This window comes from Phaethon lepturus, unplaced genomic scaffold (genome assembly GCF_000687285.1).
Source record: "Phaethon lepturus isolate BGI_N335 unplaced genomic scaffold, ASM68728v1 scaffold10994, whole genome shotgun sequence".
NCBI lineage: Eukaryota > Metazoa > Chordata > Aves > Phaethontiformes > Phaethontidae > Phaethon > Phaethon lepturus.
This window is the reverse complement of record NW_010535485.1, coordinates 284-13,090: the sequence shown is the minus strand read 5'-3', so window position 1 is coordinate 13,090 and position 12,807 is coordinate 284. Positions and strand designations below refer to the sequence as shown.

At 36.7% G+C, this 12,807-nt stretch overlaps 1 protein-coding gene across 1 annotated transcript; it reads right to left on the bottom strand.

The window, feature by feature from the left end:
• Positions 1-6,174: 6,174 nt before the first annotated feature.
• Positions 6,175-12,463, bottom strand: KCTD18 (potassium channel tetramerization domain containing 18). Its single transcript, XM_010285826.1, has 6 exons — positions 12,307-12,463; positions 10,824-11,035; positions 9,713-9,906; positions 8,465-8,559; positions 7,914-8,016; positions 6,175-6,709 (listed from the first exon to the last, which is right to left on the bottom strand). Exons 1-6 carry the CDS (start codon positions 12,461-12,463, stop codon positions 6,175-6,177), a joined length of 1,296 nt encoding a protein of 431 aa, XP_010284128.1.
• Between the last annotated feature and the right edge of the window lie 344 nt (positions 12,464-12,807).

Genomic DNA, 12,807 nt, shown 5'->3' with positions numbered 1-12,807 from the left:
TATCCTAGGTTATTGTTTGCAATTGCTTTTTACCAATTTCCCTTGCTTAACTTCTGTTATCTAACTACACACTTCCTTAGTACTGACTGTTCTGCTTCTCCTGTGTGGACCTTGAAATATAATCTCAAAGTGTAAAGCGAGGTGCATTTTGGGTGCTTTTGATTATTTTTGTTTCTCTTGATACTTGTATACAGTTTTCCACATGTGAATATTGGTAAAACCAATTATTTGCCTTTCAGGCAAATAACTTATCTTTATCTGGAAGAGTGGTAAAAGAAAAAAACATGCATAGGTGAACACCGGCTTTCTTAGCGTTGCAAGCACTGCTTCTATCCTAGTTAATTACTTACCATGCTTTTAAGCTGAATGTTTTGGGTAAATGGAACTGAAATTCCAGAATCTGTGTGTTGTACACACCCATCAGCTAGGTAGCTTTTCAAAATGTGTCCACTGCTGTACAGTTTGACCTGTAACCTCACTGTAAGATATGTAATTACAATTTCCATGCAGATATTGTACAGGAATCTTATATTGTCCTTAAATAATTTGTGAAACAAACTTACATACCTTCTTGTAACCCCTCCTAAAAAAAGGAAAATCTAACTTACCTATAATGACTTTTACTCCTTCCTGATAGCTTCTCCACTTGAGAGGATTATTGAAAGTTATTTTATTCCATAAGTCAGCTTCCTCACAAGCAGGCTTCTGCAAATAAATAAAATCTGGAACACAAGTCATAAGTCAGCACAACAGGACCACTTTGCGAAGAAGATAACTTCAGTACCAGCTAACCTTTGATGTGCTGGAGGCTCAGTATGTGACAGACCCAGAACTAACAGGTGAGAGACATCATTTCTTTTCAACCTGTGATGCAATCACATTTTCTTTGATGAGAAATGCAAGCATGGACTTACTTGGGCTGGGGAGTGGGCTGGTTCTGGGAATGCTGCAGTCTTAGCACACCAAGTGTGGTTTAGTTTTAACTACATTGTGTGGCTGTGCTCTGAAGTGTAGCTGTGTCAGAACGGTATCTTCATCTTTCATTTCTTGTATCTGTGTATGCTTGGAATTATATCTGCCAATTTCTAGGATTATGTTACTCTTCACAATACTTGTAAATAATTGAATGCTCATGGGCCCATCTTCAACAGAACTCATTTTTTATCTTCTAATTACAGAGCTAGCTACGTGTGATACTCCTTTTAATGTAAGGGATTTGTACAGGAGTCAGTGAAGGAATTAAGGGCAGGTCAAAGCTTAACTTTCAGACCAGCTGCCTTTTTTTAAAAAGTGCCCTCAATTTGTAAAGCAAATACAGCTGTTTGGCATCACTCAAACACAAACATGGAATTCCCACTGCACTTTGCACACTCTTTTGAAAGTGGAAACACACCTTAAAGGGCAGTATCTTAAAGCAGGTTGGATCTTTCTATCTTCTGTATAAGATTAAACTCAGAGTAAGGGCATAACTCAGCAAAATAAAGGACCAAATATGCAGTTGGAAAAATAAAAAGAGAAGGTAACTTGACACAGCCAAGCTATTTGGGAAACTTACATTATTTAGACGTGTTTGGGAAAAAAAGATAAAAAATAAATAAATCACTTAATGTGTTTGAAAATGTCATCCTGACAGAGAAACTAATAATTCTGGAAGGGAAACATTGATCTGTAGCGCTTTCCTGGACCTTGTTGTTGTAGGGCCACACCTGGTCTGAGCTTGTATGAATGGCAGTTCTTACTGTGAGTCTGTTTCCCCATGTGGTGACCGGGCTGCATCAAGGTTTTATAAATTGGCTACGTCCTTCCTGTTCATGTACTTGTGACTACAGCAGAGGCACCATGGGATCCAGAGGTCTCAAGTTCCAGTACAACTGTCAGTTACCCATGTGAGGATAGAATAGAAATTTGCCAGAAATTTGAGACAATACAGCTACTTTATTATGGAAAACTACTAAAACATACTGTACTAAAATGTTCATGTATGTTGTATCACAGACTAGAATGAGTGAAAAGAGAGAGACACATAGACATAGAGGTATATAGATAGGAAAGGGGCAACTTTGAAAAAGGCCGAATCCTTGAGGCAAACTCTGGGCACACTACATAGCTGATCATGTGACCCCATGAATTTGCAATGTAATTTTTAGCCAAGCGTGATCAATTCTGTTATTAACAGCCAGATTTTTTTGGTAAGAGGAAAGTTCTGTAAGAAGAGATACCCAAAAAGCTCAGAAACCAGCAAAGGTCTGTAACAGGCCTTACCTGTTTCTACTGCTTAACATCTTTTATCAAAAGCTGTTGCCCAAAATGATTCTAGATTTTTGTGGGGCTTTATTACCACAGGGTGTTTACAGAGTTTTACTTCTAACTACACTTTGACTCTGTAACTGCAGCTAAGGGACAGACAGCTTCACTCCCAAGTTTTTGATGGCATGACTGGCCTCCTGTTTATAGCAGGTGAGAATTTGTTCTTCATGGATTGGGAAGAACTAAGTAGATGAAATCTGCTTACTCCTGGATAATGTTAGTATTTCTTTTTAGTCATAGTAAGATTTGAACTACTTAACGTTTATTACCTAAGCAATTTAATGTAAGCTGGTTTAAGAGTACTTTTCTCCTCTGGAAGAGCTGGTAGCAAGATAACTGAAACAGTCTGAAAGAAAAAAAGAGGTAGCTTGGGTATTTCCATGGCTCTTCAGCTAAAAACAAGCCTGATGAAAACTCCCTGAGTATCAGTGGTAGCATGTGCCTATCACATGAAATAATGTCTGCTTGCTTACTTCAAGTACAAATGAGTTCTCCATACTCCGAAGCATACAAATAGAATTAGATCTATTTGAATCACCTCTTGGTGATAATAGGCCCTCTGCATCACAAGCTCATGTGTACTCACAGAGGAGTAATTTTCTAGAAATTTAACTTGGAATCATATTTTTCTTGTCCCCTTAGCCCATGTGATGTCGTATCATTGATGGTTTGGAAAGACAGTAGTGTGAAAGTGAGAAATAAACAACTGGAAAACTTAGAGCATTTGTGAGAAAAAAAAATAATGCATCAGACTACACTGGTGATACATACGTCAGCCTTTATCAAGTGCAGCTATTAGATACTAGGATCATTAGAGTTCTAAATTGGAGAAACTTTCTGAACATGGTCTTTTCTGAACATGATTTCTTCTATAATGAATGATAATTTTACAAAGATTCAAAGTAAACCATTGTCACACCACTTGACAATGCATTCAATCCCAGCTATAAAACTGTAGCTCACCTTTAGTAGTTTTCCCCAGTCAAGCTCTCCGGTATGTACGTATGGTGTATCACAGTTTATCAGTGCAAATGCAGTACCAGCTGGTACTTCGCTAGTTAAGTTAGACAAGTTAAGTCAAGAAAACTGCAGACTTTCAAGAAACTTGGGAACATACAGGGTTGAGGAAGTTTCAGCCTGCAGGACACTCAGACTTGCAGAATTTCTGCTTCTTGTTCCAAGCCTCAGAAAAAACAGTCAGTTAGCCGGGTTAAGGGATGACTCGTCCTTGGACTGGCAAGTTTCATTTGTTCTCAGCTATTTTGTTTTACTTCCACATTTTAAAAGGCTTTGGGTAGATAAGGACAAAAGTATTTTTATAGTGAAAGTCACCATGAAGGCTAATGCTATTCAGCTATCATAAAACTGTTTAATATCAGTCCATCAATTTAGAGAAACTTAGCAAGATTCACAGGTATTAAAAAAAAAAACATGCCAAAAGTGCCTACTCATGTAAGTTAAAAGGCCATGTTTGCACCTCATCCAATTAAAAAGAAATGAAATCAAGTCATTCAAAAAAATGATCTTGCTCTACCTCCCCGCCACAGCCACTTTCCTGTTTCATCTATTGAAATTCAAGGGAGTTCTTTTTGGGGTTTTTTTGTTTGTTTGTTTGTTTGTTTTGTGGGTTTGGGGTTGTTTTTCCTTTTAACCAGAATCCAGTTATGTCTAGGGCAAAGAGAAGACTCATTAAAGCCACTGTAATGCAAATGACGTGAATGTTACTCAAAAAATACTGTGCTACCAGAATAATTAAATAAACACTGAGCTAGTGCAAACTCAGAAAGTCCTGTAGGATTATTCTCAAAGCTTTTTTCTTGTACATACGGAAAATTCCAAACTTTTTGGAGGCTTTAGTGTGATGTTGGACTCGACGATCTTTGTGAGCTTTAGTGCTGGCTGGACTCAATGATGTTTAGGGTCTTTTCCAATCTAAATGATTCTGTGATTCTACATTTAGAGAAGCCTTCTAAATTCATCAAAAGTTGAAGAGGAAGGAAATCTGCTTTAGGAAGCACTGTAAAAAGATTTAAAGGTGCATGGTAAAGTGCTCAGCTATTCAACAAATAGTGAAGTAGACATCACACAGAAGATAAGTATTAAAACCTGCTTTTCAATCAGATTATTATGAATAAACAAATTTCACAGACTTAGTGTCAATGATGAATTGCATGCTCAAAAGAATAGGAAATTTACATTATGTTAGTATCTCTGCATAATTTTTGCCTTGTCCTTTCTTCAGTGAAACTTTTTTTGTTGGGATAGGAAGAACCTTGGGATTGTTGCTCTTTAGGTTTATTTTTTAAGACAAACCACTAGCTTAAAGATTCTAAAGGTAAGCTAAGCTGGTCTTCAGTATACACACCAATAGCAGAAAATTACAGTACTGCATACCTTTACAGTGACTACTGTTCATGGCAAAGTGTCTCCTTAAAAATATGTTAGTACATGAAAATTTGGGGGTTTCACGTGGGTAAATGGTGTTTCAAGTCCTTGTGGTTAGGAGGAAACCCTAAAAATGTGATCACTTCTAAATGATCTAGAAAATAAAACATTTGAAGAATCCTTCTGTAATTTTAATAGCCTCAGGAATTTTAAGAATGTTGCATTCTGGCAATGTGACAGGACTTCTCAACATTTTGTGACATCTGTATTTACTGTGCTGGAAAAGCAAAAGCAGTAGCAAAACTATCAAAAAAACCCAGCACCTACCTGTAAGCAAGCAAGGGCACAAAACAAAGCCACATTTTGCTGACTGATTTAAACAACTGAAAGGGCTTTTTAAAATCAGTGAGTCAAATTCTGCTTTCCTCTGCTCATAGAAACACACAGCAGCTCTTTTCTTCAGTATCGTTACTCAGAATTTACCCTGGTACAAGAAGGTGTCCTCTATCCTGCTCTGGGGGAAGGAGGGGTTCTTTTATCTTCAAACCAGGGTACCTCTGTTAACACTGCTTTGCTGCACAGTTGAGCTTGTCCCCTCCTCATTTGAAAGGACCTGCAGAAGGACATGGGAAGGCCAGCTGTAACTCAGACCTGTGAGGTTCCTGCAGCTGCAGAAAACACACCCCACAAGGCTGCACCAGCTGCCTGCAGCAGCCTCACCCCAGCAGCAGGTCACACCACATTAGGAAAGTAGTACATGTATGTCTCAGGTCTGTGGAGAAAATTGCCTTGTTACTCCCTAGGCATACTTCTTCCCTTCCTGTACTTCTGAATTTTCTCCCTATGCCCAAGCAGAGGCGATCCCTTTCATTGCTCTTAATAACAAAACGGCGACCTACTGTGACAATTCCAGAAGTTGAATGCACCTACTGGTACTTCTGGTGAGGGTAAGTACCAGAAGTACCAGTAAGTGCATTCAACTTCTCGAATCCTCATGGTACTCCATATGTTGCACACTTGTGGGAAACTTGTATCTAATAAAAGCTACTTCTTGTTATCTATTCTTCCCCACTTTAAAGATACAAAGTAAGGAAATTAACTCTAGTTAGCGTTAACTGTAGTTAAAGTTGATAAAGAGGTCTTCTTTTATGCTGTGCAAGTATGCCATTTAAAAAGGTCAGTTGTACTAGTACGGTCTGACAAATACAAATGAGAGATACTAGAACATTAGACTACTCATACTCTGTGTTTGAGGGGTTTTTTTAATCCATTTTTCCTCCTCCCCAACATATAAAAAATATGTAGAAATAAAGCAGAAAACACGCTTTAGTGCTCACTTAAAACAATTTCTCCCTATGCTTTTTATTAACTTTTTCATCATGATTTTCTCTCAAATCTTTGAATAAATTACCACATGAGGTGATGATCTATTCATTGACCAGATTATGCAAAGCTATCCAGTCTATCGCGCTGAGTCAAACATTATCCATCCACTTTGTCATTCTTAAGCTTAGTACTCTCTGCTAATGCAGCTGGTTCTTTCTTATTTAGTACCATGGAAGTAGTAGGAAATTCAACCGCAGCACGGTCCTGTTCACTTGTTTTACTGGACACGGAAGAAGATGGCTGAGATGGTGTCACAAGAAAAAGTGGAGTTCGCTTCAACTTTACTACACGGTTGCTCATGGGCTTCCTAGACACTGCGACCTTGAACGTCATTTGACATGGTGTCCCATTGTCAGCACTCTGCCTTCCCCAGGGCGCCTGGGAATTGCTGGGCACTGGAATGCATGTTGTGGATACAGTTTCAGGAGCTACTTTGTGCAGCATCAAACTTTCAGGATTGGGTCGTTTCAGGGTCACTGCCGAACATGAAGCATTGCAAGGAGCTACCTTTAATGATGCTGAATTCTTGACTTTGATATGTGTACTTGTTGAGGGACCTGAGAATCTAATTGGCTTGGGACCCGCTTTACGCAGTAAATAGTCGTCCTCTTCAGTAAAATCGATTAATCGTCTGTAAAACAAAGAACTTCAATTAAAGAAACAAGCTATGTACATAAATTGTTCTTTTTATAACATAATTACAGAATAGATAATCTGCAACAGCCATGCACAAATCTGAAATTCTTTTAATTTTTGCTTGTTACAATATCATTTGCGGTTCTCAACTGCAATCAGGCTTGCCTTTATATGAATATCAATCTCGCCTACCTGTGTAAGTAGTATTGCACGTTAAAAATTGTAAGAGATGTGGTGCACGAACTCTTAAGTGAAAATCAGTGAGAAAGAAGGCTGAAGGAATTACAGAAAGAAACTATTAAAATACTACAGATTCCATCACATACAAAAATCACTCAGTACTAATCTGATGTGGTTTAAGTTATCTACAAAAATGTAAGACCCAACTGCACATAAACACAAAATGTAGAGTTCCACACTATGTAACTGAGAAAAGAAGAAGAAAGATATTCCTTATTTCTCCCTCTCCCATTTCTTTTCAATACAAATGATTATGGATACTCTTCCAAGACAAAATGTTTAAAAAAAAAAAAAGAACCTATGTAAGAAAGCCTATGGAGTCTCATGGCAACTCTAATTGGTACAAGTAGACACCAAAGTCTGTGAATTTAATTCCTCAAGGAAATAACAAATGATGCCACAGAAATCCAGGTCACACTAAAACAGCTTCCTCCTCTCCTGTCTAGCAGCAAAGTGGCTGTAGGGTGGCTCAGATCAGCTGTGTAGCTGCACCTGCAAAGGCTGCTTTTAGGTAGCGTATTGAGAATGGAGGTGTAGTTAAAAGTATCACTGTGAAACTGCGAAGAAGAAATCCTATAGAGCTTCCTGCTAAAAAGAAGGCATGTCACATATGTGAAAATAAGTTAACTTTTTAAAAACTTCAGTTAAATTTCTTTTTAGCAGTCCATTTAACTAATATTGCTCTCTACTTTTTTAAGTTACTCCTTCCCAATTTAAAGTGATGTTTTAAAGGCTAAAGAAGTAGAATAGAACAGTTCCAGCAACCTAAAAAGGTAATTTGTTTCTAGCAAGTTCAGTTCTACAATGAAACTCCCTGAGTATAAGACATTTTATAAAAATGTAAATAGAAAAAACAGAGAAAACTCAACATTCACAGCTATTCAAAGAATCTGAAATTATTTTTTAAAAAAAGACTACGCTGTAATTTTGCTTTAAGCCACCTATGCAAGTCAGCATACCTTTTATGAACTGGATCCATATGATGCAAACTCCCTTTCAAAGGGCGTTCTTCAAGAGTCCAACATTCAATCAGTTCCTGAGGAACTCTCCAGTAACTGACACCTGCATTTCAAATGGACATTGTATTGATGAGCTGAGAGAACATAGTGAGTATTATGTGTATACGCACCTGACTAAATAAATGCACGTATTTTATTATGTAGAATTTCAGCTTTGAAAAGATGCTGACATGAAGGTTGCTTACAGCCAACATGCTTCTAGGGCTTCCACCAGAATGCTCAATGCTAGCAGGATATCACCCCTTGCATGTGGTGGCTCTCGCTACATCTATTTATGCCTACTCATCTCACCTTGTTGGAACACCCCTTAATATTCTTTTTTTTTTTCCCTCAAATAGCCACTACTATGGGATATGTTAGAACATGTTACTTACTGAATGAGTGAAAATGTATGCAGAGTTTTTATTATAGTTAATTGGCAAATATTTTTCTTATTTTTCTGTTAAAAAAATAGTACTACTGAAATAAAAGAAAAAAAAGTAATACTCTACCTCTCCCTTCCCAGGCATCGAAAGCATCCATCATCTTTTTCAACTCAGCTACTGAGTAATAGCTCCAGATGTATTGGACGTTATTTCCAGCTTCTCTAGAAATATTATTTTAAAGGTAACAGTTATGTGGTAAATCTAGCTAAGTCCTTAAAAATGTAACACTGATGAAACGTGTCATTCTTTTTATCAAATCCTAACTGTAGGGACTTAATAGTAAATATTTTGTAAAGTACAAAATGTTACTTAAATTTCATTTTCATTTGTTTAGGAGGTTCTAAATACCCATCCTCCTATGATCTGCATGCCTGTGCACCTATTGGCACCTATTGCTAAAAATGGGCATTCATGAAAGAACAGATGTTCATAAAAGAATAATTACACAATTAATGGTGTGAAATCTATTCTTCTAAATCTCAGTTGTTTATTGAAAGGGAAAACACAGTAGGAGGACAGGTACTTGACACTGTGTGTCCAAATACTCTCGGAATAAATATGAATGTTCCCAGCCAATATTTAGGAAAATAAGCATCTTAATTATAAAGATTATGAAACATCAAAAGCTCTATCTTAATCATGTTTCAAAAGCTACACAGTGAAGTACACTTCCGACACTGCACTGTAGGACCAAGAGGAAGATAAATTGCTTCCGGACACTCAGAAGTACAGGTCTACCAATAACTTATAATTACTGTCATAAAAAATACATTAATAGTGTAGTAGAGATGTACATGTCCTTTAAAGAATTAAAACCATTTCCTTTAATCTTCAGTTCTTTGCAATGTTAAATATTTCTTTCAGCTGTCTTGGAACACCGCAAAATAGAATTGCATGGATCACAACCAACTCTGTGGATATTTCTGGAACTTTTTCTGGGCGGGGATTCATTCACTGTATTTGATGTAAATATTGTCCTAAATTAGAAAGTAATTTTAAATGCTTGAGACATTTTAAAAATAGCAAGTAAAACATTATAATGAGAACGTACAGCAATTGCATGCTAGACACCTTTTGTGGACTCTCAAATTCTTGTACTCCATGCTCAATTTTTATCTTGTTATTGTTGTTGTTTAATGTGACCACTGTATTAGCCAGCTGTTTTCAAAGCTAGAAAGAATCCAATTCCTTCCACAGATTTATAGTACAATAAGGCTAGATTATGCTACATATAATAATACTCAGGTATTATTATGATATGTGAGCATTGACTCTCACTTCATCGTGCGTTCATGTGTTTGACAGTCATCTTACCTTTTGTAAATGCTTCTACTATGGATTTTCGTTCCTAGCTCCTTATTAATTGCATCTGTGCCATCAGCTCTTGTGGCATACACACCAATAATTTTACTTTCACAGCTTGCTCCAGAAGTATTGAGATAGTGCAGGACCCAAACTGTAGGCTTGCTACAAACTAAATCATAAGAATCGCAGAAATCTAACAAAGCCTGGAAAAAACATAAAACAGAAAATACAGAATATTAATAAGAATACTATCTTTTTAGTTGAATATGTTTTAATATTTCAGTTTTCTTAACTGTACTAGGGAGCTCTAAGTACATCAAGGATGTAGTTTATCTAGAATAATGTATGCAGTATTTCTTATCTGATGTTAACACAGAATCTTGTAAAACTAGGAGAAGTTCACAGAAAGGCAACAGAAATACTTAAAGGCATGGCAAATCCCTAATATGAAGAAAAACTGAAAGGCCTGGAAATCTTTTGTGCTTTTGAAAAGGAAATTAATATGGGAGAATGTGAAATATATGGAACAAGAGCGTACCAAGAGAACATAGATGACTGTCAAGACTAACACAGCCATACCTGGTAATATGAGTTAATTTCCAGTTGGTCAATTAGAATTAGCTTTTAAGTTACAATATTCTAAAATAGACAAACCTTAGGATTTTAAGTAATACATTAATTTTCTTTTCTCTTTTCTTGTTCTAAAAAAAATGGCAAAGTACATTTTATCTTTCGAGTTTTAGGATGAATTTGTAAAACTGAAAAAAACCCCACCCAAACATCTTGAAGGAATCAAATCTTATCTCAAGTAAAATTTGAAGCCATATAGGGAACTAAACAATGTCATTCCTACCATGCAAGTTTTACAGCAGACTTGCATGTAAAATGGAGTCAAATTTAAACTGCTGCTGTATTGCATTGATGGCAAAAGCTGATGTCCTTAACTCTATGGCTGCATTATCAACTCTAGGATTTCTTAGCCTAAAACTCTGAATTTACTGGTGATTTAACATGGTGACTAAAAAGTACTAACTTGCATATACTGTACTTTTAGTACCTGATGCTAACGAATGGTGTGGATTAGCGAGTACATCTTTAAAAATGTGAGAAATGTCAAGACCTTTTTAAGCTCTATATTTGACCTTAAAGAATATGTCTCCATTTCATTGGCCAAATGGTCAGACAGACTGTATGGATAAGGGATGCCAAAATAATCTGCTTCCTCCTGCAGTGCAGTTCGAAGTTTTTCATCTTCAGGAATCCGAACTTCACCATGAAGATAATCCAAAAGATATTTAAACAGGTTTCCATCTCGATCAATTAGACATGCTCCTGAAAACATAAATAGAATGATTTAAAATACTGCTTCCAGCAAGCGAAGACAGACTTGTCACATTCTACCAAATCATCAAGTAAAGCCTTTATATAGAACTTCAGTACTAGTTTTACTTACTCCTTTTAGGAGGAGTAAGTATACTGTCTCTATTCTTTCAAAACTACTATTTTGTTTCCCTGGAATATTTGTTATTTGAAGATAAAATTCTTAGTGCAGTAAACAATTCTTTGCAATTTGAGTGAAATTCCTAATCTGCACAGGACAATGCCAACATACAACCTCAGCTGTACTGGACTCCACTTAAAATGCTAAAATCTAATTCTAGATGCATTTCCAATTCTAACTGCAGATACATCTCTTTTCACTTATTGCAGAGATTTTTTTCCATTTTGCATCTAGGTAATTTAAAAGAGTTAGAAGTAGCATCAGCTCCAGCACACATCTAATCTAACCTTCCCTGAATATTGCTCAAGTTTTAGAGTATATTTTTGTTTCTTTTTCTCTCCTTTGCCTGCTAGGCTCAAGGACCGCTACGGAAACTAACTAAACGCCTGTTTACTGCAACTGAAAGATGGTAGCAAAGCCCTGCCCATAAAAATGTTAAACATTTCAGATATTTTAAACAGTCAAAAGTGTACAACAAGGAATTACTATTCTCCATCCATCATATCTTTAAACTGGACACACTTTGGCAGGATTTCAAAGTCACAAACAGGTGTAAAATTTGACCCATGAATAGTTTTATTCAAACTTTCATACCAAGCCATGGTGGTGAAAATGCAATCTTTGCCGAGTAATGAAGTATTCTGAAACAACGATTAGACACAAATCTCCTTATGTAATGAACAAAGAGAGCGAGACACCTCTGGAGAATATCAGGGGTCATAAACAGGATCCAAGCTAAATGCCAAATATTCTGCCAACTTCAATTTTATCTATTTTATTATTCATACTGAAGAAGTACATTCCAAAGCCACAGTTTGGACTGCGACAAGGCAGGGCTAAGCACTGTACGAACAGGTATGTTTTCAAACATGAGTAGTCTTGTGGGATTCAGATTAATTACTCCTAAGTATAAATTCATGCATGCATAACTGTTTTACTGCCTGGAATTAAAGAAGCCAACAGATGCTTTAAAGAAGCCAACTGATGCTCAGCAGATTGGGAAATGAGATATACTATAAAATGCATAAATATATATAAAAGTATATATTTGCCATAGAGCTCCCTGATCAGAATGTTGTATTTACAGCTTGAACATACTTACCTGATTCATCCACTTTTAGAGGAAAGCGTCCGCTAAACATCGAAGCTAGCATTGAATCCTTAAAGCGGCACAAAGACTCGCGCCTGGCTGTGTATAAACATCCTCGCACATTAAGTCGGAGAATACCCTGGGCATCTTCAGTTTTGCCCTCTTCCATTGCATTTGCAAATGATGATGTTATTTAGGAGCTATTCAAACCTGTAGTAGATACAAATAAAAGTAAATCTAATGCCAGTTAAGACTGACTATGTTATATTCAAGACCTAAGCGTTAGCTCAGGTCTTACAGTATTATGTAACAAACAGGTAAATCTGCTTTGAAAACAGCTCTGGAGACACATTAGTGCAAACAGCCAAATATTATACAACTTTACTCTTAAAAACGATGGCATTTTACTTTGCTAGGAAACACAGAGGTTACTTTTTTGAGACAAACAGGTAAGCAGAATTCTGTGGTCAGCATCTGTGAGCAGAGCACTGGAAGGACGTTCGGTGAAATCTT